This window comes from Fusarium redolens (genome assembly GCF_020744475.1).
Source record: "Fusarium redolens strain MPI-CAGE-AT-0023 chromosome Unknown BKA55scaffold_17, whole genome shotgun sequence".
NCBI classification, from domain to species: domain Eukaryota; kingdom Fungi; phylum Ascomycota; class Sordariomycetes; order Hypocreales; family Nectriaceae; genus Fusarium; species Fusarium redolens.
In genome coordinates, this window is record NW_025763680.1 from 682,496 (window position 1) to 707,385 (window position 24,890).

At 49.3% G+C, this 24,890-nt stretch overlaps 9 protein-coding genes across 9 annotated transcripts; 3 read left to right on the forward strand and 6 right to left on the reverse strand.

Moving 5' to 3' along the window:
• Positions 1-379: 379 nt before the first annotated feature.
• BKA55DRAFT_579568 (uncharacterized protein) lies at positions 380-2,153 on the reverse strand. Its single transcript, XM_046193879.1, has one exon. It carries the CDS (start codon positions 2,102-2,104, stop codon positions 638-640), a length of 1,467 nt encoding a protein of 488 aa, XP_046044639.1. The 5' UTR covers positions 2,105-2,153; the 3' UTR covers positions 380-637.
• Positions 2,154-4,412: 2,259 nt separating this feature from the next.
• On the forward strand, positions 4,413-4,788 carry BKA55DRAFT_695054 (uncharacterized protein; the record flags this gene model as incomplete). Its single annotated transcript, XM_046200112.1, has 2 exons — positions 4,413-4,498; positions 4,560-4,788. 2 exons carry the CDS (start codon positions 4,413-4,415, stop codon positions 4,786-4,788), a joined length of 315 nt encoding a protein of 104 aa, XP_046044640.1.
• Positions 4,789-5,804: 1,016 nt separating this feature from the next.
• On the forward strand, positions 5,805-6,803 carry BKA55DRAFT_544062 (uncharacterized protein; the record flags this gene model as incomplete). Its single annotated transcript, XM_046190657.1, has 1 exon — positions 5,805-6,803. The coding sequence occupies one exon, from the start codon at positions 5,805-5,807 to the stop codon at positions 6,801-6,803; it is 999 nt and encodes a 332-aa protein (XP_046044641.1).
• Positions 6,804-6,877: 74 nt separating this feature from the next.
• Positions 6,878-7,906, reverse strand: BKA55DRAFT_579573 (uncharacterized protein). The gene is made up of 2 exons (XM_046193880.1): positions 7,748-7,906; positions 6,878-7,701 (listed from the first exon to the last, which is right to left on the reverse strand). Exons 1-2 carry the CDS (start codon positions 7,749-7,751, stop codon positions 6,914-6,916), a joined length of 792 nt encoding a protein of 263 aa, XP_046044642.1. The 5' UTR covers positions 7,752-7,906; the 3' UTR covers positions 6,878-6,913.
• A 1,092-nt stretch (positions 7,907-8,998) lies between these two features.
• Positions 8,999-10,270, forward strand: BKA55DRAFT_522102 (pectin lyase fold/virulence factor; the record flags this gene model as incomplete). Its single annotated transcript, XM_046188554.1, has 3 exons — positions 8,999-9,294; positions 9,343-9,435; positions 9,484-10,270. The coding sequence occupies 3 exons, from the start codon at positions 8,999-9,001 to the stop codon at positions 10,268-10,270; spliced, it is 1,176 nt and encodes a 391-aa protein (XP_046044643.1).
• Positions 10,271-10,492: 222 nt separating this feature from the next.
• Positions 10,493-12,078, reverse strand: BKA55DRAFT_652528 (kinase-like domain-containing protein). The gene is made up of 4 exons (XM_046197350.1): positions 11,760-12,078; positions 11,035-11,710; positions 10,766-10,984; positions 10,493-10,711 (listed from the first exon to the last, which is right to left on the reverse strand). Exons 1-4 carry the CDS (start codon positions 11,794-11,796, stop codon positions 10,699-10,701), a joined length of 945 nt encoding a protein of 314 aa, XP_046044644.1. The 5' UTR covers positions 11,797-12,078; the 3' UTR covers positions 10,493-10,698.
• Positions 12,079-12,777: 699 nt separating this feature from the next.
• On the reverse strand, positions 12,778-18,658 carry BKA55DRAFT_667037 (uncharacterized protein; the record flags this gene model as incomplete). Its single annotated transcript, XM_046197805.1, has 3 exons — positions 17,296-18,658; positions 15,691-17,245; positions 12,778-15,638 (listed from the first exon to the last, which is right to left on the reverse strand). The coding sequence occupies exons 1-3, from the start codon at positions 18,418-18,420 to the stop codon at positions 12,778-12,780; spliced, it is 5,541 nt and encodes a 1,846-aa protein (XP_046044645.1). The 5' UTR covers positions 18,421-18,658.
• Positions 18,659-19,746: 1,088 nt separating this feature from the next.
• On the reverse strand, positions 19,747-20,889 carry BKA55DRAFT_695060 (uncharacterized protein; the record flags this gene model as incomplete). The annotated part of the gene is made up of 2 exons (XM_046200113.1): positions 19,747-20,141; positions 20,193-20,889. The coding sequence occupies 2 exons, from the start codon at positions 20,887-20,889 to the stop codon at positions 19,747-19,749; spliced, it is 1,092 nt and encodes a 363-aa protein (XP_046044646.1).
• A 1,588-nt stretch (positions 20,890-22,477) lies between these two features.
• BKA55DRAFT_579584 (Alpha/Beta hydrolase protein) lies at positions 22,478-24,383 on the reverse strand. The gene is made up of 2 exons (XM_046193881.1): positions 24,002-24,383; positions 22,478-23,891 (listed from the first exon to the last, which is right to left on the reverse strand). The coding sequence occupies exons 1-2, from the start codon at positions 24,196-24,198 to the stop codon at positions 22,922-22,924; spliced, it is 1,167 nt and encodes a 388-aa protein (XP_046044647.1). The 5' UTR covers positions 24,199-24,383; the 3' UTR covers positions 22,478-22,921.
• Positions 24,384-24,890: the final 507 nt, after the last annotated feature.

A 24,890-nucleotide genomic window follows, 5' to 3' on the forward strand; every position in this document is an offset into this window, starting at 1 on the left:
ATGTAACCGAAAGTGCAAATGATCTCTCGTCAGCACATCTGTTGAGATTCCTCATTTTCTATTTGCCAGTGGTGATTTGTGGCGTCTTTAAAGGTGTTTATCTGTACCTAATGTGCAACCTTTGATGCATCATGCCACCAAACTGTCAGATCACCATGGACTGTCAGCTCCCACGACCAAATTATCCCACCAAGCAGATAAAGATATCTCGGTGTAATTTAGAACGAGACAGCCAATAGCAAGCTAAAGGCCGAAAGGAGACCAAGAACTGCTGATTTACCGTACCGCATCAGTAGTTGAATTTGCTCACAGACTCTCCAGAGTGGTACTGCCAGAGCAAGAGATGAATATACTATAACAGTTGACACGGAAATGACACCCCTAGTCTCATTATTGATGAATATGGATACGTGTCTTTCACCTGGTGCTTCACTGGTTGGTGGAGGGGGTCGCAATTGCACATTTCAGCCGCAGCAGAATTTCACTATTAATACATAGCAATTCATGATCAGTGATCGAAGCAGGTGAGAGTAGTCCATATTATTGCATGAAGCAAAACACTGCTGACTTTATTTAATCTCCAAATCCATATCGAAAACTGATTCCCCTGGACGAGGTTTCAATTGCTTCATTATAACTATTTCTCGCCGATCAATGCCAAAGCAAAGTCCTTGTAATCACCGCTCAGAACCGACTTGATATTCCCACTCAGCGTTGAGCCAGTCACAGGTTTGTACGCCTGCTTCGTCTGATATAAACGGCCCTGATCCCAGTAGAGACTTATGAGCCTGTTGATGAAGAGACGATCCTTTCGCATCGACTTGTTCAGAGGTCTACTGAGTCTGCCTGCATCAGATCGAGCTCGATCCTGTGCGTGGTAGAGTATTCGAAGTAGCACATCTTCCATGTCACCGCGGAACTCCTTCTCGATGACACTTTCAAGGCTGCGGTGATATTTGTGCTGATATGCGTCGTTGATGGCACGGATTTGTGCGTCGTTGCTGCTGGTGAAGATCTGTGCTACTGAAACAGCGTTGGCACCAATGGTTCCCTCAGTGGCCCTCTGCAGCTCTGTAACCTTGTGGTCAATTTCCTGAGGAATGACCGGGGCATTGTCTTCCGCTCGCCTGGCGGCAAGAACCATGCTGTAGAGGCGGTAGAGTGTGTCGTCGACGTCTTCCTTGATATCGACAAGAAGTTCCTTGCCTCGGAAGCGCTTGTACTCAGCGGTAATGGCACGGATGTCTGCGTTTGAGCGGCAGATAAGAACGTCGTTCAAGGCATCTTCGTCAGTACCTGCGCGGTTGAGAGCCTTTGACAGATTGTAGACGTCGTTCTCCAATGGCCCGCGGATCAGAGCGAGGAGACAAGTCTCAAAATCGCCGCGAGTCTCACTCTCAATGTCCTTTGCGAGATCGCGCATGAAACGACTGTTGTAATCGCGGACCAGTTGGGCCATAGTCCATGGATCAGCGTATTTCGGGCTGACGAGAACGCGAATCAGGGCCTTTTCGTCGCAGCCCATTCCCTTCATGGCCTTGCGAAGAGCCTCCACGTCGGCTGCTGTGTCTACAGGCTTGACCCAAGCTTTTTGGGCTGGGTCATAACCTGGTGATGCTGGCGTTGGAGGAACATTGACAGGTGGCCCACCATATTGCTGCTGTCCAGGCTGCTGTTGCCACTGTTGGCCGGGGTAAGGTGGCTGTTGCTGTTGCTGACCAGGGTATGGAGGCTGGCCTTGCTGAGGACCGCCGTATTGCTGGGGCGGGTACTGTCCCTGTCCATAGGGAGCCGGAGGAGGCTGTTGCCCATAAGGCGCTTGGTGTCCTGGTGGTTGCTGGCCGTAAGGAGGCTGCTGTGGATAGCCTTGTGAATGCTGCTGATATTGACCTTGCTGACCCGGAGGAGGGTACTGCTGCCCCGCAGGAGGATATGGCTGGTTTGGCTGTCCTCCAGGTGGGCCTTGCTGCTGGTAACCGTAAGGCGGTTGTTGGCCTGGAGGCGGCGGGTAGTAGCCCTGGCCAGGCTGTTGCTGCCCCGCATAGCCCGGCTGAGGGGGCGCGCCGCCCTGGGAACCTTGCCAATAAGGAGGTTGCTGCGACATCTAGGTAGTGAATAGACTGTTAAGCTTCAATTAAGCGATGTTAAAAAGTTGATGCTGATGCGCGGAAAGTCTTGGACCTGTTCAGCCCTATTAAACTAAATCTCACAGGTGGGGGATCCGAACGTGGAGGCCTCTTCCTGGTTACCTCCCACTACCATCTTAGTGGTCGTACTACCGCAATTCGGTGTTGATGCCTCACTGGCGTCTTGCAAGTGGCTGTGTCACCATTAGGCTGATTGCTATTGAGACCTAAGATGACCCGATCCTCGTTGATCTATCCGATAAAGAGAAGGTGCGGGGCAAACAAGGCAGAACGGGCTTTTTGTGGCTTGCAGGTAGGATTGGTTGAAGAAGGCTATAAGGTTTAGAAGAGGAATGGTCGTCACATGCGCCATTCAATCAATTGTGCCATGTTTGGGCGCCTTTATAGCCTTGTTGAATTGAAGTGTCTTGGCGATTTAGAGCCCTGCTACAGGGCACTTGAGCGAAACGCCACCTGATTCTTAGTGGACACATAAGCACCTCAGTGAAAGTGGGTTGGAAAAAAATGATTCAAAGAACGCAGATACCTTGTCAACCTTGTCAGGGTGTTTTCAAGCAGATTATAGAGTCCAGCAAAGAAGCCAGAGTTGGAAAATAACAGGTCGAATGGCATCCAGATGCTGACCAACTTCGGAGCTCAGTAAATAGACATGTTCTCTGTGTTCAGGTATATGGGACTTAGTACTATCGGAAGAGTACAATAGAGCAGAAAGAAGATTGGGAGAATATGAGCCACTGTTGAACCCACCGATTCAGCTACATATTGCAAAGACGAGTACGACTAATGGCATTTTCTGGACTGTTCTCGAGACTCTTATAGCGTTTCAAGAATGGGGAATGACTTATATGCATACGGATACGATCGGAATTTCTTCTCCTCCAATGCAAGAATGTGAGTCCTGAATCTGAGGATACTTCACGAAGCTTTTGTATACGATTTGAGACCGAAGTCCCAATTATGAAGCAGAAGCAAAGCCATCTGAGCACTAGAGACTGGGTTGTACAAGAAGAAATCCTTTCATGTCGAACTCTGCATTGCCTGAAATCAGAAGTCTACTGGCACTGCAATGGCTTCTTCAAGACACAGTCCGGTGAAATTTCTCACCCAATGGACGTGTTATGTGATGCCTCTGACGAACCTTATACGAACGAGAAGCGAAGCTGGTATTATTGGGTTTCAATTTATTTGAAGAGAGACTTTACTTTTCTTAGAGATAGGATTGTGGCAATAGCAGGGATTTCATCTTATCACAGCAAATATCAAGACATACACCACTGCTTGGCTCATAGAAAGAAGCATTCATAAATGATCTTCTCTGGATGCGTTTTAGGCCTAACAAATCAGCCGGGCTTGCTGGTGTTCCATCTTGGTCATGGGTATCCTGTAATGCATATGCTACTTGAGACTTTCTTCAGGTATCCTCACCGGAGGACTTGAACGCTACAGATGATAACATCACGGTGTTGGCCTGCGATGTTTCCTGGAAAGGCTTGCCATATGTTTCAGACATTCAGTCTTCAACCGTCACCTTGAAAGGACACCTCCGGCAACTTTCCCTACGGATCGCCCCGGAGAACTGGTCTAATCCTCCGTATTTCGAACTAGAAAGCGAAAGGTTGGACCTTCCGATAGCGATGCCTTGGTGTTGGGAGGGACAATTTGATGATAACACCGTGGAACGGGAGGAGTTCATGAGTAGTGGAGGATGCATCGGATGAGATGGAGGGCAGCCTCCCAACATACCGTCGCATCGGCATTGTTGCAAACCAGGGCAAATCCGGTCTAGCTGGCGTGGCTGAAGAGAAGAAGTTCATTCTCTGTTGATGCATTATAGACCACTTAAATCTCATTTCAACTTCCCATTGCAACCTTTTGTCAAGTTCCTGTGGACTGATGTCACACTGGCCAGAATTTGATAAGCTTATCGAGCCACGCACTAGTACCTGTCGTGGCTGCATTAGCCAATTATCGTTAAATAGCCAAGGCAATTGTTGACCGCTCAACCTCGGGACCCTCTCGAAATCAAAACACCATTCAAACCAAATCCCAAGCTGAGTAATCGGTCTCCATCAATCACATCACTCCGAGGATAGCTCCGTTGACCCGTTCGACTCGCCCAATTCCCAAGGTGGGGAGCTGGGCTGTCGCCCCCGCTCGGTACCGTTATATAAATGCTTGCTACCCCTCGATTTTAGCTGCCGAGGCCGTTTCACCGAAACAAATATCGCCAAAGCTTCACTCAAAACCACTTTTTTGTATATCAAAATGGCTCAAGTTCTCGTTGTCTATCCTTCCGGTCCTTCTTTCGACCTGGATTATTATCTCACAAAGCACATGCCTCTTGTCGCATCGTAAGTGGAACCCCATCTGACATATCACTAGAATTCAATGCAATTACTAATGCCTCTGCAGCAAATGGGGTTCCTACGGTCTCAAGAACTACAAGATTCTTACCTTCCAGGAGGGTGCGCCTTTCCAGATCCAGGCTGCTCTTGAGTGGGAGAGCCTTGAGGTGTTTGAGAAGGCTGCTGCTAGCGAGGCGGCCGCTGATGTCTTTGGCGATATCAAGAACTTCTATGACGGAAACCCTGTGTTGCTGAAGGGACCTGTTGTTGCCAGCGAGACTGTTGCGTCATCGTAAGAGCTTAATGAATATACTGGTATACAGCATAAAATATCTGACGATTTACCAGCGAATCTAAATTGTAAAGTTCAGTTTGATTCTAATTGTGATAGTTGATAATCTGACGGACATGGAACTCCGCGGCCGCCGAATATCGAGGAAACGTGTACGTATCGGTAATCTAATGCGATTCCGTGGAAGGTGACAGTGGGATATTCCGTGGAACCAGGGTATCATCTCAGAATTGAGGAGTTATCGGATCAAGATTTGTTCAATGTCGATCGATTTGTGACACCTCATCTTCTGTCGTATTGCGTATTGCGGACCCGGTTCCGCATGTACTCATCGATCATCCCGCTCTGACTTCATTGATTCTCTCAACACCGATTGATCAGGTGATCCAGTTATACTTACAATCTTGATCATCTTCTTTTTTATTGTCACGAGAGTTATAGTGATACGATATTCTGAACCAGATTCATGCGGCCCGATAAGACCAGGCAGCCGGGTTTCCCGGGGAACTCGGTCTCGCCTGATCTACATCCCGAACTTTCTCCCCAACGATATCTCCTGATTTAAACCATAAGACAACATATGACAAACTTGAGTATTGTAAGATCGAGGGCGCATCAACGTGGCCTCTCAGTAGAGGAAGGTTTTGGGCTCCACGGGTTTCGATTTTGACTTCATGAACCTAGTGAGCATCCATGAAGGAATCTGACGTTAGATGGGGAATTATGAGTTCTAACGTCCATATTCAGCAGGAATCTCACTCCAAATACCTTTTCCCGCGGCCGAAATCACATCAAAGGCAAAATGGCTTAACACCATGGCCATGATGTGATGTCAAGATACAGAGGCGTTCTTATCGCCCGCTATCAACGCTAATCGGGCCGTCGATAACGACTCTCTAAACTATATCTGGTTAAGCTCGACCATGACAGCAGCTCAATTGCGTCAATTTTGAATGACGCAACCTCAATTTCGAGATCAACATTTTGAACTTGACATTTTCAACATCACATCCAGCAAAAATGACTTCAACAAAAGCACCCGAGCTTGAGCTCACGCCATTTCTCAAATCAGCTCTCCCCCAAGAGAACAGAGCTTCATTGCGCGACTCGGTCATTCCTCAGCTTTTAAGCGCTATCGCAGACATTGGCAAAGGGTTGAGAGGATCATATGACGTTTCCATCGTGGGGACCGAGAATGCTTTTGGCGATGAGCAGTTGAACGTTGATGTTCTGGCCGAGAACATTATTCGTGAGAGTATTGCTAAGTCTGCTGCTATTAAAACTGCTAGCAGTGAAGAGGACCCTGTCGAGAAGCCAACACGCGCAGGAGAGATAACGCAAGCCGATGGCAGTGTCGAGCAATACACTGTCGCTTTCGACCCTCTTGATGGAAGCTCTATCATTGGACCCAACTGGTCTGTGGGTACCATTATCGGTGTTTGGGACGGCGTGACTGCAGTTGGGCAACCTACAAAGAAGCAAATCGCCTCTGTTCTTGGAGTATTCGGTCCACGAACCCTCGCCATCGTCGCCGTTCGAGTCCCAGGATCCAAGCCCCTATGCTTCGAAGTCAGCCTCAACGATACCCAAAACTTCGTCGTGGCGCGTCCTGAGCTTCGACTCGCTGAGCCTCCCTTCAAAACACGCTACTTCGCTCCTGCCAACCTACGAGCCGCCGCCGATAATGAGAAGTACATGAACCTTGTCACAAAGTTCATCACTGACAAGTACACTCTACGATATTCGGGAGGTCTCATTCCTGATATATATCACGCTTTGGTCAAGGGTCATGGCGTATACATCTCGCCAGTAACTTCTGCCAGCAAGGCTAAGCTGCGAAGGCTTTACGAGTTACTCCCTGTAGCGCTCGTTGTTGAGTGTGCAGGTGGTCAGGCCATTGATCCTGAGACTGGTGCGAGAGTATTTGATACTACATTGAAGGGATGTGACGATAGGGCTGGATTGGTTTGTGGAACTTCGGAGGAGGTTGAGAAGGTGAAAAGGGCACTGCTGGGCTAGGTTACGGACTGGAAGCATAAAAGTTTGGTTCATTTGTGAGAATGGGGTATGAGGTAAATAGATAGCATTCGTCAATTTCTTGCGCTTCCTATTTTGAAGCCGACATGAACTCAAGCTGCTCCATTCGATGCATTTGCAATATCCGGAAAGTTGGGGCTCGTCACCTTGACAACATCTCCTTGCGCCAAAGGCTGCCAAACAGCGTAGTAAATGCTCGTTCTATCCAGCAGCACTTCCGCCTCAAGAGCATCGGGAAATACGTCCGCCACAGAACCTTCACGAGCAATATCCTCGACCTCTTCGCGCATGGTGTCATGATCACCATCTTCTGGCTTGGGGAACGACATATGAACGGCGATCATCTTATCCTCTGGCCGGTGCAGCAGCCAAAATGAGCCAGCTCCTCTTCTCTCAGCTGCATCTTTGAGAACAGGATACAGCTGCTTCAAGATGGCCTCAACACCGACATGATGGTAAGTCCAACGCTGGAAACGACCGATTCCATGCTCTTCAACTGGAGTGAAGTTATGAGCACCGATGACGTTCCAAACAAAAGTATCAACGTGCTTGAACAAAGGTTGTTTCCAATAGGTCGCCTTTGGCTCGCCCACTTCGAATTCGTTTGTGGTCCAGTCCTCGAAGCCTTTGGCATTCTCGACCGTGTCGAAGAGATAGCATCCTCCCGTGAGCATATCACCGTTGACGGGGTGATACTTCGTAGGAAGGTACTTGATGTACATGCCTGGGCGCTTTCCCATCACTTGAGCGCCGGCATATTGACCTTGCCAGATATCTTCAAGTCCGACACGGGGAGCAATCTTGATTTCGGCAGTGAAAGCACCTTTAGCGTTTATCTTGCCGACGCCGTAGCTGAGGCCTTGGTTATTGGTTTCGGTGGCTGGGCATGTCAGACGTGAGATCAAATGAGGGGTATGCCAACTCACCCATTTTGCCTGTAAATTGCGTGTATCGTTAAGCTATATCCACTGTCTACTTAGAGGTAACTTTCCAGACAAGTAGTTCCGGAACAGGCGTCCTTATACTTCTCTCAAGGCTGGGCACTATTCTCAAGTGCTTAGTAGAATGGATGAAGTTTGGTAATGATGACGTTGCAAAATCACGAGGCTGAAGCCAATCACTGTCTGGACCCCGTCGATTCTTACTAAGACGGTAACACCTTCTCAGCCTCAAAGCATTGGTCCCCGTATGAACGCGGAGGTTTCGGTGCAGAACCCGAAGTGGGCTAGTATAGTCGCGACTTCATTTACAAACGCACCCAGGTCTCCTGCGTTACTAAACCTGATGTCTATTACGAAATATGCATTTTATAATTGAACCCCATGTTGCTTGGGTGAGGGCCGTAAGACATACTCTGGTGGAATGCCCTTTCTACTGAGGAAGAACCTAAAGCTATATACGCGACTCTTAAGTCTATTGTCAAACTTTCAAACTTCTGACAGCATCTGATTCGACCATCTTTGAGTAGGGAACCTGAGTCTGGCACAAAGTTGAGGCATCTATCGGAATGGGAGCTTCGAGGTATCACCGAGCGATGGGGATATGGACATAGAGACAAACGAGGAAGGACCACAGAAACCTCGTAAAGAAACCTGGATAGCATGGGTATGCAAATGGCAGGAGTAATTGTAATGTAAACGGCTCGGATGCTCCTGAGACTAATGATGGTTCGGGCCTTTCATGACAAGTCAGTGCCCCCCCTGCTTGCTCTGAGGACCGACACTTATGATTTCCTATTAGTTTCGATAGACTGTCGGTCAAGATACTGTTACAAATATAGACACTTGAAAGATCTATCAAACGACTACGCAATCTTGTGGACATATGATCACACCGCTTCGGTCTATCTCCCCCCGAATCGTCAATTTACTAACTTCATAAAGGAGTAAATGAACGACCTTGAATCCCCCAATTTTCCCGATGCCCCCAAATAATTCCTATGAAACGTTCCCGAGATGATGTCCACCAGTGAAACATCGATTTTCTGAAAGGGGTAATTTCGTCTTATTGGTGGAAATACCCCTCATCATCAACCTCGTCGTCCCCTTCGGAGTGGACCGATCCGTAGGCCCCATCTAGGAAATTACATGTAGTGCGTTTCTTATACATAAAACACTGGACAAATCCATCGAAAATGAAGAACTGTCACAGCATTCTAGTCATTGGATCTCGCAGATATGGTTGTTATTAAGCTTACCCCCGCAATTGTCCTAGCCTTCCTGGCTGGTGCCAACGCTAAGGATATCTTTGTATCTCCTACTGGTACCGGCTCTGGTACTCTTGCTGCACCATATGGATCGATCCAGTCTGCTATTGATGCTGCTAAGGCTGGTGATTTCATTTATCTGAGGAAGGGTACTTATGCTCCTTCAAAGAATATCCAGGTCAAGACGAGTGGTGCGAAGGGGAGTCCTATCACTGTGAAGCCTTATCAGAATGAGAAGGTTATCATTGATGGAGAGAACATGCCTGGGTAAGTGATACTGAAGGCAAAGAGTATGATAAGTCTAACGTGATACAGTACACCAAAGGCTGTTGGCGAGTCACTCCCAAATGCTGAGCGTGGCGTCTTCCATATCCAAAATGCTGAGTGGTGGTCTTTTTATAATCTCGAGTAAGTCTCAACTTGAACCCCAGAGATTCAAAAACTCACAAGTTGCAGAATCATCAACGGTCCATATGGTATCTATGCCAGAGACGCCTCCAACAACTACTACGAAGGTCTCTCCACTCATGACAACTATGAGACCGGCTTTCAACTCGAGGGCGCTTCCTCCAACAACCAAGTCATAAACCTTGACTCCTACCGTAACCGCGACCCTCGCAAGAACGGTGAAAGTGCCGACGGCTTTGCCTGCAAGGACGGCAGCGGCGAAGGTAACGTCCTCCGCAATGCCCGTCTCTGGGACAATGTCGATGATGGCCTTGACTTGTACATGTTCGGCTCGCCCATAACCCTCGAGGAGGTTTACGCTTGGGGTAATGGTTTCAACCGCTGGGGTTTCACGCCCTTCGAGGGCGATGGCAATGGCTTCAAGCTAGGTATTACCAACAACCCTCCCGCGAACCATATCGTCAAGAACTGCATTGCCTTCCAGAACGCCAAGAAGGGCTTCATCGATAATGGCAACCCTGGTTCTTTGACCTTTGACCGTAACACTGCTTGGAAGAACGGTGACAATGGCTTCAATCTTCGCAGCTCTTCGTCAAAAGTTACCAAGAACGTTGCTGCCAGCAACACTGGTGATCAGGTTAGCTTGAACAGCAAGGTATCTGCGTCTGGAAACTCGTGGGATAGCAAGGATACCTGGAATGATGCCTCTTTCAAGAGCACAGATGCATCCACCCTCAAGGGTGCTCGTGGAACTGATGGGCGTGTCAAGGCTAGTGAGTTCTTGATTCCGGCTTCTGGAGCTGCTATTGGTGCTACTACCAAGGCCAAGGTCTAACGTATTGCCGTCGTATGTATTTTGTATATAATTCTTAGTATACTTCTTTACTTTCTAGCCCGATAGGGAATATTGATTTCACTGAACATATGCTGTTTTCATAAATCTGGTTTAATGAGCCTATCCATCTGTATCCTCCTAGCAAAGTGACATCTGGAAGTGCTCAAATGTTAGTCGATCACGCCTGGGTTGGGACGATTGATACAGAGGGAAGAACAGTGTAGCAAAGACAAATACAGTTTACAATTTTTACCTCCGTTCCCCATGCTATCTATCATCAATAATTGCCTCCTTCATGTGATACTCATTAAGTTCATCCTATCTTACTCATATCCTCAATGAACCCGTTTTCATGCATTTCCTGGTCGTGTTCTACAAAGTTCTGTTCATCAACTCCTCATCGCGTCAAGCCCCAGTACATGAGTGAATTAGTTACGTTCCCTGAGGTAATTTCATGTCAGCGATATGTCGGATAAGTCATTTAGGCCTACTCACAGGATCTCGTCAAAGTAAGGATGGTTTAGTGCCGCCTTGGCCGAAATGCGGGTTACAGGATCGCAGATGAGCATGTAGTCCAATAGTTCCAGGCCAGCCTCATCCAGGTTCGGGCAAAGAGGAACAGAAAAGTCACGCTGCCACTTGGGGAAAGAAGGCTTGAAATCTGGGTATGTGGTGACACCGGGCCAGGCATCCTCGTCGGGTGTACCGAGGGTTCTGAGAAGATTAGTACTCGTCCTCGGCATTCCAAGCGGAAGGCGACTCACCGGAAGATCTTGAAAATCTCATCAATCTCAGAGTCGCCAGGGAAAAGGGGCTTTCGAGAGCACATCTCAGCGAAGATGGTTCCGACAGACCACATATCAACACCGGTCGAATACTGTCGTCCACCAAGCAAGACCTCAGGCGCGCGATACCACAGCGTGACAACCTCATGAGTATAACTTCTCAACGGAACACCAAACGCCCTCGCCAGACCAAAATCAGCCAACTTGAGGTTTCCGTCCTTATCAATGAGCAAGTTCTGCGGCTTCAAGTCGCGATGCAATATCCGACGCGAGTGACAATACTTAATGCCCTGAACCAGATCCAGCATAAACTTCTGCACGACCTTCTCGCTCATTCCCAAGTTTCGCACGGTCGTAGCAGTTCCAGTCGGAAGAGGCTTTCCGCGACCGCCGTCTGTGACAGGGAGCGAGTCCATGTACTTTTTGAGATCAAGGTCGAGAAATTCCATGACGAGGTAGAGCTTGTGGCCGTCGGCGTGAACAATATTCAGGAGGCTGACGACGTTGGGGTGGTTAAGCTCTCTCAGGACGGAAATCTCGCGAATGGCGGTGCTGGGAACGCCTTCGTCTTCGGTCTCGAGACGGATCTTTTTGAGAGCGACGATGCGGCCATTGTGGCTGAGATCACGGGCTTTGTAGACAACACCATAAGTACCTGACAGCAGTTAGCATGTGTGTCGCCGATATAAGATTGGTGATCAAACCTTCTCCGACCTTTTCTATTCTCTGATAGTTATCCATGCTGTGTTTTGGTGGGGACGGGTGAGATGAGATGCTGGGCGAGATGAGGTGATGAGGCTGGCTGTGGATAGTGGGAATAGAGTTTGTCGCGGTGGATTTATGTTGTATGCGATAAATGGCTCGTCAATCTGTGAGATTAGTCCTTGTTTTTAGTATTGCGATGGTGTTGTTCCTTTGTCTGGCCTCTTCTGTTTGTTTTGTGTCCCTCGTCAATTGAAAATTCGAGATGCATTGACGGATCATTTTCCTCCCGACGCGTTGGCTCTGTTTTTTTTGTTGCGGGGACAACTAACACTAACGCAACGCGTCTTTCTGTTGTCTCCGCACCAACTAACACTCACTATGAATCGCTGTTGATCATCATCTCAATGACAGTTCTGGTGTTTTTATTCGACTATCTTTGTATTTATAATCTGTTACTATCATCACTGTTCAATTATTCATGTTTACTTGGCCGATCGATCTAGACTAAGGGCCAAGCCCTTACTCGCACTGCTGCTGTTCAGCCCTGGAGTGGCGATGAGTGACATCTCATTCACCAAAACAAACGAGGCGTGGTGGGCGGCGCGTCCGACACCGCAGTAGGGGCAGTATGAGTGTATTATCACTCCATGCAACTACACCGAGCACTTTGGGCTTCTGCTGTCAAACATGAATCATGTCAAAAAGCTCGTAATATTTCACGAGATACAAGGTTCACATCTTATCACACTCAAGGGCCTGAGGTCAAGAAGATACCGTGGCTAAACCTGAGTAACTGAGAGGTGACTCTAAATTGACTTTGCTTTACAGAGGAGGCTATCTGTCATTCGACCAATGCTCCAGTCAGTGTATGCCTATCCAAATCCTGCGGCACAAAAATGACGGTAGTTTCGCTCTGGTGGGTGCATCCCTCATCTGACACCAAAATGCATCAATAAATAACGCCTCATAAAATCCAATACACTACGCCTAATCCTTCCCTGTTTATTATTCTCCAGATCAAAAATTGAGATTTGCGGTACCGTCCCTAAAAGTGTACTGCTGTTGCCGTTGTCTTGGGCGCGGGGCAGGATCTAGCCCCTCAGGATGAAGCTTCTTCTGCTTCTTCCAGTGTTCCAAGAGATGCTTCTCAAAATAATTCTTGCGGTCATAGACATAAGGCACCCGTTCGTGACCAGTGCAGAACAAACATTCGAGACCACCCTTCCAATTTCGTAGACCTTCCAGACCTTGTCGTAGAGAGCGTAGGCGTTCCCATTCAGCGATGAATTGAACGAGCTCAAATGGCATCGAGTCACCCCAGTCGGGAGGGTCTTGAGCAAGGTTGAGATCAACCTGGACGTATGGATGAAAATTGTCGGCTTCCCCGGTGACAGGTTCCGGTTGAGGTGCTGGCGCGGCTGTTGAGGTTTGTTGGGTGCTCTCAGGTGGTTCTGAGTCTAGCTTATCCCGCTTGTCCCGTTTGTCTCTCTTATCACGGGACGAACCAGACTCAGACTCAGCTTGTTGGTTAGAAGTCGTTTGCGCCGATGCCTGTGAGACTGGAGTTGCTGAAGGCTCTGGCGGCGGAGGCAAGGCCCGTTGTACTTGGGGGCTTACTGCTGGCTGTATCGGTGAAGGCCCAGGCCCAGATGCTGGGGCAACTTGGCGAAGCGGAGCCGGATGGTAGGCTGTTGCAGGTGCAGGTTGTTGAGGTTGTACTTGGGAGATTGCTGGTGGTGAGCCAGCACCAGCTTCTCGGAGTCGAGGAAGCTGGGGTGGGTAGATTCCGGCATAAGGTGGTTCGTGGTGTTGCGTTATGTTAGGAATGGTCGAATAGGGGTTATAAGAAGGCTGATAAGGTCGTTCCGGTGGCCTGTTACTCGATGCTAAAGGAGGAAGTAGGTTCGGATCTTGTTGAAGATGTGGGTCGAAGGATGTTAGTGGCCGTGGAGGAAGGAGATTCGAAGCCTGGGTTGTTGCTTGCTGATTCCAGGGCAGCGGGGGGTAAGCCTGAGGTGCGTTATGAGTTGATGGTTGGTAGGCAGGCCGCTGCTCGTTTTGCCTGTGGCCAGACGCTGATCGAGAGTGGTTTGAGGGCGCAGCTTGATATTGAGACGAGAAAGGCTGTTCAGCAGGAGCTCCGGCCTGTTGTACCTGTCCTTGACCATTTTGATATGCGGTTGGCCACTCATGGCTGGTACGGAGAGGCGCCTGATGTTGGACAGCTTGCTGTGAGGCGACCGTTGGAACACTTGGCAATTGGCCCGTATGCGGTGGAGGTTGTGTTGAAGAACTGGCACACGGGCTGGACCAAGATAGACGCGATGTATGTGATGTATGCGATGTCTGGTTGTGAGTTTGAGCAGAAGAGATGGGGGGAGAAGCCTGCGGTAGTGGCGACAGCGGCTGGTTACGATGGTTTTGTGGAGATTCATGCAAATGTCTGTGCATCAGGTGTGAAAGAGAAGGAGTGCGTTGAGTAGACCCTCCCCCCGGTTGCGCTTGCGCCTGTGTATCATGATGCTGAGTTGGGGCCGGCTGATGAGCAACATGGTGTTGTTGGGCGGGTTGCGGCGGTTGATATTGCACCGGAGGCAGGTGTTGATAAGGTTGCGGCGGCTGGTTATAGGGCTGCGCTGGAGGTTGTTGCGCCTGGTTCTGCGTATTTTGATGATACGATGGAGCCGCCTGTTGGGAAGGATATTGCTGTTGTACATCAGGTCGCGGATACTGAATCTGAGGTGCAGTGGACACAGGGGAAGCATGCGATTGCTGGCTTGGCTGGTATCGGTTCTGAGGCAATTGCTGAGGATCGTTTGTCTGTTGCAATCGCCCTTGCGTATGCCAGTATTGAGTCGTGGGAGGAGGTTCGGGCATCCGGGGTGCCTGATCATAACTTGGGCGTCGAGATGAGGTTTCTGGGTGACTGGGTGCCGCACTCATGAACTCAGTCAGGAGCTGTTGTTGAGAAGCCTGCGCTTGTCGTGGCTGAGGCTGCTGCAGGTCTGAATGCTGCTCAGGAGGTGGCTGGCGATATGGTGGGCCTATCGGACTTGGTCCTGTGCTGTATGGCGGTCGTGATGAATAGTTATCGGTGTCCATGGGCCCTGGCAATGACTGGGCTGGCGGGGTTGGAAGTGATCCAGAGCCGAGTTGCCTATCGATGCTCCGGTTCGTGTTCACCGCTTGTGCTTGGTCTTGGTCTGGCAGAGACGTGATTGTCACAGCTGGGCTGTAGAGTGGGGCACGTGTTCCTCCTTGCACAGACCTACGCATCGAATCATGAGATCTCCCGTCCCGCGTCTGTCCAGCCGAAGAATTCGAGGGTTCATCCTCACTCAGTGCCGCTAGCGCAATGTCAACTGCCCTTCGTCGAGCCGCGTCAGTACGTTGGGCTGTTGTCGTTCGTTGTTGGCTGGCGGTTAAGTCTCCTTGCAGAGCGGCAGTCAACTCTTGGAGAACTTGGGCTCGGGAAGCCTGTTGCGATAACGTACGTGCAGCAGCGGCATTGTCTTCAGCAGCACCGTCTGAGTCATCATCCGAAATGTCAATCACGACGATAGGCTTCTTCTCCTTCTTGACATCTTCACCGGGTAGTGGCCGTGGCGGATTCCTAGTACTGGCAGGCCTTGGCACAGGTGAAGGCACTGGCAAGGGATGATGAGAAACATTGTTGGGCTGAGGAACAGACTGGGGCCTTGGCGGCGCTGATGGTGCTCTTGGAGCTGGAGGCGGAGGGTTGGCTCTGGGCTGGGGAGCTTGTTGCCCGACAGGGGCAGCTTGAGAGCCGTCTTCCAAAGCTGGAGCAGGCTCATCATCCACAGGCTCAAATTCCATTTGATTTTCATCAGAAATTGGAGGAGGGACTTGACGTTCCGCTGGGGCTTATTAGCTGTAAGTTCCGAGTTTGCATACGGCGAGTAGTCATACCAGTTGCAGGTGCCTGAGTCTCGGTCTGGGCAGACTTGTTCGGGGGCTTTTCAGTTGGCTTTGGCGCAGGCGGATTTGATTCCTTCTCAGCTGGCCTGGAAGCTGCTAGCTTTGGTGCTAGTGGCTTTGCAACGGGCTGGCTTGGCTCGTTCTCGGCCGGTGTCCCTGATGCTGTCCTTGTTACAGTTGGCCTTGGACCTGTTGGCTTTGATCTTCTTTGGGCATTGTTGCTCTGACGATTTTCGGCAGGCCTCGGTGCTGATGGTTTCGATGCAGGCTGATTTGATTCCTTCTCAGCAGGTTTCGGTGCTGTCTTTGGTGCTGACGCTTTTAGGGCAGGCTGGTTTGTCTCTTTCTCGGCTGGTCTCCCCGTTGCTGGCTTTGCTGTTGATGGCTTCGGCGCAGACTGACTTGATTCTTTTTCTGCAGGTCTCGCAGCTGTTAGCTTGGGAGTTGAGTTACCTGGTGGCTTCGAATCTGATGGCCTATGGGCTGATGGTGCATGCTGATTAGATCCTTTCCCCGCCGGTCTGGTCAGATTCGCTGCTCCTGGCTTTGAGCCCGATGACTTCGACCCTGCTGGCTTTTGAGATGACGGTTTAGATGCAGGCCGACCATTTGAATCTTTCTCATTTGATCTCGCAGGGGTCGTCGTTGCTGACTTTGAAGTCGCAGTCTTTGTTGTTTTTGACTTGTCCGAGTTGCTGTGTTGTTGAGCTATCCTCAGCACGTAAGGCTTCAGTGCTGCTGTCCTATGTGCTGCCATCTGTTCCGGCGTAGGCGTTACCTTCTGAGCATCTGTGTCTATTGCTGGAGCGTGCTTCTTTGAATTTGTCTCGGCTTTGCTGGATCCTGCCGTCCGGCGTTCACTTGACTTGCGTTTTTTCCCCTTCGATTCTTCAGGCTTCGGTGCTTGAGACTCAGTCCTTTCTTTGTACGGTACTGCCTCCTCATCCTCGTCTTCCTCCTGCAAAGCTGCTCTTGCCGGATCAGTTTTCAGATATTTGTCGACCTCTTTGATGTGAGGAAGAAGGTCGTTGTTGAGGTTTGGGTCAAATCTCCGCAAATCCTTGGCCTCGATCCAGTCAATGGCACTCCTGTTAGGAAAGTCTCGACCGTCAAAGTACATGACCGGAAACATGCGTTCTTGGACGAGAGTATTCCCAGTCTCGTAAGGTTTGGCCCACGTGTATTCTCCGGAGACTTTGCCGTACTGGTAGCAAGGTGGAAGGGAGTCTGCTAGGCCGCAGGTTTTGATAGATCCAGGAATCCCAACCTTGTCGAAACTGCCCATAGGAAGAATGAGGACGGCAAGCCACTCTTTGGTCTTGTCCCAGTACGTCAAATAGACCTTTCCGCATTTTGGGTTGGTGATACCTTTGAATTCGTCAGCGCCTGTTGGGTCGTGGTATCGTTGACGTAATCGAGTCTGGCGTCGCGGTGGCTCTGTTGTTGTTGCATTATTTTGTGTTACTTTAGTAGTAGAAGATTCCCGTTCCGACTTTTGGCGTTTGGTTTTCGTCATCGGACTTGAAAAGCTTCCCTTGCGCTTGGTCTGAAGAATTTGGTAAGTAGAATATCAAAACTTGCGGTGAATTAACTTACTCCTCCTGATCTGGTTTGTCGTGGTGATGGGGGAGCTTCATCAGGTTCAGAAAATTCAGTTTCAGATGCCTCTTCCTCTTCCTTTTCCTCTTCTTCTTCCGATTCGTCCTCATCTTCCTCCTCTTCTTCGTCCGACTCGTCCGCTTGTACCGTGATGGTTTCAGCGGCCGGAGTCGGTGATGGACTGAAAGTATACCTGGCCTGACGAGCAGAAATATTGTCACGGGCAGCAATGTCTCTGCTAAAAGCTTTTGCGCGATTGCTAGGCTTTCGAGTCCTGTTTGCGATAAGTTCATCGTCAACGAGTTCTCTCTCGGCGGGTTCTGCTTCTGCAGCTTCCTCGTCATTAGGTTCTTCAGTACTGTCCGCACCAGCTTCCTCCTCGACGGATACCCTCTCCACGAGTTCTTCCTCTGCAGATTCTTCAACAGTTTCCCCCTCGGCGGTTTCTTCTTCCGCAGGTTCCCCGTTGGTAAGTTCCGTCTCGAAAGGTTCCTTTCCTGTAGGTTCTTCGTTGTAAGGTTCAGTCTCAACAGGTTCTTGCATCGCACTGTCCTCCTGGGGTAAATTGTCTTCCGTGGGTTCGTTATCATCAGCGCCGTCATGCATTGGTTCATCCATCAGGTTATCGTCAAACATTGGTCCATCGTCCATCTCATCATCTGCAGGAACAGGGACAATTGGTTCCTGTTCCGGAAACTCTGGCTCCATGGGTGCGCTCTCAACTCGCTCAGTCCCAAGCCCAGTAGTGTCAGGCGTCATCTGAAATTGCGACTGTCCACTGGTTGATCCCATGAGTTGAAAGAGATGGTCGCGGAACGAGTCCATTGTTTCCCGAATCTTCTGCGCGTGAATCCTATCATAGTGCTCGATATTGGTTTTGTGGTCGATTTCCATTTCCTTCTTCTGGCCAGCCAGCTCAATCAGATTATCCTGAAGCCTGGATGTTTGGTCCGGCGGCGCCGATGGCAGTTCGGACCATATTTGCGCAATGCGATCTTGAACTGATCTCAATTTCTCCTCATAAAGCTCAGCTGGCGACTTGATTGACGCGAAAACGGAGTCATAGCGATAGACGGCATCTTTGACATCTCGAAATTGTCGCAGAGGCTCCTGGCCTGCCATTTTGGCTGACTGCTCTGTCGGTCGCGCTATCGCATCAGCATGCTAAGAGTGCGCTGAGTCTTGGGGAAATGATTGCTGATTGCGCGCCTATCACTTGATGAGGCTCCCAATGTGTCGTCGGGTGGGCGCAAAGAGAATGAGAATGTTGTTGATTGACTTTGGTGACGCAGAGTTGCAATCTGCTGCGGTGACGATTGCACCTCAGGTCCGGACAGGCCAGAAAATTGCAGGTAATGGGGTTAGTGGCGTTCGGACCTGGTCCTGTATGGGGCTAGGTAAAGCTTTCTCATTGGGCCTCGTTGCTCTGCTGTAACAGAATGCATAGCTCGTAAAATGGAGCTCCAATCTCGGCAAGTAAAAAGCAAACCGAATTATTGAGCAATAGTGTCTTCATAAGGCTTTTAGTCGAGCAAAAATGCTTCAAAACATCGGGAAAACACTGAAGTGAAAGCGTTACGGGGCATAACAACACCAGACGAACCTGCAGCCTCGTCTCAATTTGAAGTGCGGGAGATGCTGGGCTAGTTTGTCATCTCGGGTCTTGACGAGACTTAAGCAGATTAGGACTAGCTTAGCCCCTGAGCAACGTCAGCCGCGTTGGAAAGACCCCACAGCCCCGCTTGTTCTCCCCTCCACTTGTTTTCTCACAGGTAGCTAGTAATCTTGAATACCCTACAGCAGATACAAAAGCCACTTTATCCTCAATTAATATCCAACTAAAGGCCAAATGTATTGAAAATAAGTTCAATACCTACAGGCAATTCACATCTCAAAACTTCTGTATATCCATCTCAGCCTGTGGAGAGTACTGATTCTTATATTTCACGTTGCAATTTCAATGTATAAAAGACCAAAATCATTACTGACATTGAACCGTGAACTAGTCAGTATTCCAATAGAGCTTCTTAACAAGTATTGCAATTTATTACTACAGGCCAAGTAATGCGACTCCATCATGCTCCAAAGAACATATAACTGGATCGCAGTGTATTCTCCAGGACTTGGGATCAATGCACAATAATGATATCCACTAAAATCACGAGCAGGCAATATTGCTAAATCTTGAGGATAGGCTGATCGAAGGTGACTGTGCACGAGACGGAAAAAAGAACAAGATTCCTGATGCTGACGGCAGTAGGATAGCCCTGCTTGGATTTCTACCGCGTGCTCTCTGAAATGGAATGCTGTTTCTCTTGCTAAGCATTTGCACAAGGTATAGATATCAGGAAAGGACTACGTTCATAACTCCGCAGGCCTAGTCTAATCAGTTCACAACTTTGATTGAAAGTCATGGCATTCATACGTGGTACATATACACTTAAGCTGTTAGGAGCTCATAGATTGAAACAACGCACAAGGACTCCCCTCAAAATCCTTCAACTCAAGCCCTTTCGCATGTGCCAGTGTCAAACTGACGCGTGAAAACAAGAACTTGTTCAACGTACAAGGATGATCCGTGGACCTTCCAGGAACGCGCCAAGGTCGTGCCGCAAAGCCAAGAATCATACTCCGCGCATCCTCAACTCTCCATCCATCAAAAGGCATCGATGGCCTAACAGGTGTGAGGCCTCTTGTTCGCATCTGCTTCATCAATGAACCGAGAAGCATACTGGCGCATGTTTCTGAGCAGCCGGCTTTGCCTTCGAGGAGATCTTGCTGGAGATTGTAGAGATGGCCGAAGAGAGTATTGAGAACGAATTGGCGGTTGTCGTCGATTTTATCTATGAACTGATCAGTATTTTCCATGGAGAAACTCTATGGTGCGTCATTACCTAATATTGGCTGGGGTATTGGTAAGTCAACCACGTATTTGCCATTGTCGTACAAGAGCAACATCTTCGTCGCGGTTGTAAATAATGATTCTTGCCTGAAGACCCAAGAAATAAACAACCATCGCATGGGGTCTTGCTTGACAAAGTCTTCTGGCGGCCCAAGGTAGCTCACCCAAGCAGCGAAAACCAGCTCCATGATCTCGTGACAGCCGTAGTAATCGACAATAATTGCTATATGCGAGAGCGTCTCCACCGATATCCGCTTCGGCACATCGCGATGGTGACCGTGGATGATGTCGAGCAATATCACGAGTGCCTCGGCATCCCATTCGCTAGCTTGGATTTCATAGAGCCCTCGATCATTGGGCTGAGACTCTTTGAATCGGCTTTCCAGCATCGCCCGGAAAACCGGGGAGACAAGGCTCAGATGTCTTGACGATACTCGGAATTCGACCTGTGTTGAGCCGCCCTCTTCTAATGATCCTCTGGGATAGCTCTGATCGTTGTCCAAAGTCATCGGTGAATCGCGTCGGGCCTTTGTTGTTTCCATCAACCCCGCCTCCTCGGATCCAAGCCGTTCATACTCCGGCTCCGAGTCCACTTGGATCTCATTTTCCTCTTGTAGATGCGCGTTGGGGTTTTGAAGAATGAGTAGAGTATCAGCACGAGGGTCAAATGTGAACGGCGACGGCTTCATTTTGGAATATGGAATTGTTTTGTTATGATTTGAAACTGGTAGGTTTTCATTGATTGAGGGGAAGCTGAGGCTTGGTATGCAACATGGCTGCGTCATCTGATCAAGTTGGAGTAAGTGCTGAGCGTCCAACATCAGCCGCTAGACCAATCGAGGCGGGATTTGGAGTCGCACAAAACCGACCTCCGGCTATGTCTCATAATACCGAATTGCCGCTGATATATGAGCATTTATTACAAAACTTTTCAATATTCTTACTTACCCAGTATTTCTGACGGATTTATCGAGCGCGACTTGATGTCCTTTTGGCTTGGTCTGAATAAACATTTTGGTGCAGACAAGGCCGCTCGTAAACGATCAAGAAGACTCCGGTGACATCTCATCTCATGGAATTTGGATAAGATTGAATACATTAAGTGGCCGAAAGGTTTGTTATAATTTATGATAACTTTGCATTATTGAGAATCGTTTGCTTATGAATTGAGGCAGTTATTCTCGGCTACCCAACACGCTTTCTCGGCGTTATCCCCGCTGCCAAATTCACAACTGCTTCCCTGAAGCATCTTCCCATACGTTACGCTGGATGCATACACTTGCATAGCTCATTAATTTTGGTCCTTCCGAGCTCTGGAATGTTCTTCCCATTGCGGACGACTCCGCCGCTGTGACAACACCTAGAGACCCTTTAGACACTGACCAGCAGTGACCAAATGTCATAGGCTGAGGTGTACCCTACCACAGCGTCCAGAAAGGCTGGCCTCTCGTGAGACAAAAAGATCGGTGATGCACACCATTACCTCGTTATTCCCAAACGGCCACATTCGTGTGAGCGTTGGCTGGTTGCCTTAGCATCATTCAGCCACCAGGTCAACCGAAGAGCATTGCTTCTTTCCCCAAGTATTGCGGAGATGTTTGTTGGAGCTCTCCTCACAGGCCTTGCCTTCTTATAACTGGGTATGCTTGTTATACTCATCATTGCCGGCGTGGACTTGGGGTCTGGTGATCTTGAAGCGACGAGTTCGGTCTGCGGACTTTGCGAGCAAGCCTCCTATTGCATTCACAAAGGGATATAAATGGTCATGGTAAAATGAGTCGAAAATTTCGCCCGTTAGACACCTTTCAGATTATCAATCAGTTGTTATTCGCCGCAAGTTATATAAATTGGTTGGCGAATTGACCTACCAGGCGACGGAATCAAGAATTTACTTGGTGAATTCCTTGGACGTGTCGATCGACCACATGGCAGACAATGTCGTCGACTTCATCAAGATCCTTACCATCAGAATACTACTGCATGGCAAGACTAGGGCGACAAAAGATCCTCAAACATGATCCGGATCGAAAGAAGCCCAACGGCAGACAGAAGACCCTATGGGTTGAGCAAACTCTCCAAGCAAGGTGTCGAAGGTGCCGGTAAGTACAATACATTTGATCTCATGGCCTAGTCCGGTGCTCCGTGAAAAGCAACCTAATACATCACTGTGCAGTGCAAGGTAGGACAGAGTAAGTCGAGTGGCATCAATGGTTGGGAAGCTGAGGCTGGAAGCCAAGACCAACTCCGAAGTGAGCTGATCTGAGCTCGTGCTGCACTTAGTCTAAGCGACTGATGCCCGAGTGTTTCGGGATCTACCCGGAATGCTACTCGGGCCCTTTCCGATATATTGTGCAAGGTTAGGGCACTTGGGGTGGCATTCAAGGCATGCATATCCCTGTATTATTTCTATGTACCGGTTCAGTCACCAAGTTGGGCCAGACACAATCAAGGCATACGCTCTAAAGAGTCTAGATTCTCTTGGCACTGACTATTCCAAATAGAACGGTATTGATAGCTTGATGTGTTTTTGTCTTTGGACTCTCTATACAGTGATTCCTATGAGTAACTTTGAAGCTGACAATCTCTTAGAATCAAGCCGCACTGATCGTGTCTAGATTGTCGAGATGACTTTGAGTCGAGATGTATTTACTGTGTATAAACAGAGAAATGACGACAGTAGCTGATTCGAGACTTGAAGGGAGTGTGTCTGTGCTGCTTCCTTCAAGCACTGAAGACTGTGTTAAGAAGCCAGTCACCTAACAGCTTGCAATATGCTTCTGTCTTGAGCTCTGCATCCTTGATCGTCTCTTCTCCTCCAAACCTCTCACGCATGGGCAGACTATCAAAACCATGCAGCACATCCGGCACCAGGAGCCATCTGACGCTGCCGTTAGGAAAGGTTTCCTGCCAAGCAAATCGCTTATCGTCCAACACCAGCTCCCCAGGTCTTCCAGGCTCTGAACGCCCGCAGTGAGCTACTTCGGAATCAGCGACCGAGATTCCGGAGCCTCCTCTTGAGCGGGCCAGACGGCTTGCACATTCGAGACTTTCCTTTGCCAACATGTCCAGTTCCGACGCAATGATGAAAATATGGGGAGGGAGATCATCTGGATCAGCGCACGGGCCAGGGCTCACTAGAGGATCTTGCAGATTTTGTCCATCGGGCAGATAACTCCAATCGAAGAGCGGGGCCATGTTGAGGAGGAGATCGCGTGCGGATGTACGCGGGGAGCCGAGACTAGCATCCGTTTTATACTGACGCGTACTAGCCTTTGCCTCTGGTGAACGGCTTAGATCAAGTGCACCGTAGACAGAGATAGCTGCACGGGGACGGCACGGGCAGTGGTCAGACTGAAGCAGGCGCTGAGACAAGCCCAGGCTCAGATTGCCGCCTGCACTGAACCCACAGATAGCGACACGTCCGTCATTTGCCTTATCAATGGGGAGAGACTCATCATCCAAAGCAGCTAGATATAGCGATACAAGATCATCTAAGCCGGTAGGGAACGGAGCTGCTGGGGCTTTGCTATAGTTCAATGCAATAACCAGCACTGAGTGAGTGTCGGAAAAGGAACGGTTCCAAGCGTCATCATCGTGAGACGAGCCTATACAAAAGCCACCGCCATGAATAGTAAACAGCGTCGGAAGTGTCTTGGATGAGCCGCCTTCATAGGAAGAAGGAAGAAAAACCCTACAATGTCGATCAGTTCTTGAACCTGAGGAGAGAGTCTCGGAAATGCAGACGCTCCTCGGAAAGGAAAACGAAAGCCAAGGCGTCGAGATATACTGTTGGCGACTTACCGCACAGGTAAATGATCTCTCACATTGTATGTCTTGACAATATTGGGTGCGTTGGCTGAAGTTCTGCTGAATGAACCCAACCAGTCGATGGTTGTCAGAGCCGCTTGTATTGCCCTGATTTGGACATTGTATGCGATGCGGCGCGTCCAAGGCGGACTCTCCTTTACCAACTGGGTCTTAGTGTGAAAACCGGCCATTTTATCGTGGTGGCGGTATCTAAAAAATCCTACGTTATGTAGGGCGGGACGGACGGGGGTCTTTAACCTGTCACGTAGTCGCTGGGAGGGTGGTCATTGTACCACTTCGATTGGTTGTCTGCGAAGCCCACATTGATGGTCTTGATGAAGAATTGCAAATCCAGCACATATGATATGGCTTCGAGTACCAGCTCATGCCAAGCATTTGCCGTGATGGACAACCGGAATGGGGGGAGATATTTAAGCTTTCTTTGGCCCGAAGCTGTAATCGTCTCGGCCATGCGTCTCGGTGTGCGCCTGACCGATCATTTCGACCATTCGGGGTGACAATACCGACCTTTTGTCTGATGCTATCCCTTCTATAGTCAAGGAACCTTGTTCCCCAAGATCTTGAGACAAGGGGGCTGAACTCCTCCGCAGATTCCGTCTGGGGCCCCATACGATTCTCGGTTGCACTAGCTTGCGTCTAGAGCCTCGTGTCTACCTCTTATCGAAGTCCCCCACGTGGAGCTATCCCCTCATTGTGATAGACAGCTGCCGCCAATCTCAGCATGGTTGTGATTCCAGACGCGGCAATCACGGCAGACGTTTCGACTCAACCCCATTGACTCATCCCGAATTGCTTAATCTTGCACAATATGTTATGACCGAGGTTTACCTTGTACAATCTTGCGGGGTAAAAGAAGCAATTA

What these genes read in the sequence shown, in the direction of transcription:
- BKA55DRAFT_652528 (XM_046197350.1), bottom strand. Translation starts at nt 11,796, where the DNA reads ATGGATAACTATCAGAGAATAGAAAAGGTCGGAGAAG. An exon ending in AATAGAAAAGGTCGGAGAAG is followed by an intron (nt 11,711 to 11,759) that starts GTTTGATCACCA and finishes AACTGCTGTCAG; the next exon opens with GTACTTATGGTGTTGTCTAC. An exon ending in GAGATTTTCAAGATCTTCCG is followed by an intron (nt 10,985 to 11,034) that starts GTGAGTCGCCTT and finishes TAATCTTCTCAG; the next exon opens with AACCCTCGGTACACCCGACG.
- BKA55DRAFT_579568 (XM_046193879.1), bottom strand. Translation starts at nt 2,104, where the DNA reads ATGTCGCAGCAACCTCCTTATTGGCAAGGTTCCCAGGGCGGCGCGCCC.
- BKA55DRAFT_579584 (XM_046193881.1), bottom strand. Translation starts at nt 24,198, where the DNA reads ATGGCCGGTTTTCACACTAAGACCCAGTTGGTAAAGGAGAGTCCGCCT. An exon ending in AGAGATCATTTACCTGTGCG is followed by an intron (nt 23,892 to 24,001) that starts GTAAGTCGCCAA and finishes TCGACATTGTAG; the next exon opens with GGTTTTTCTTCCTTCTTCCT.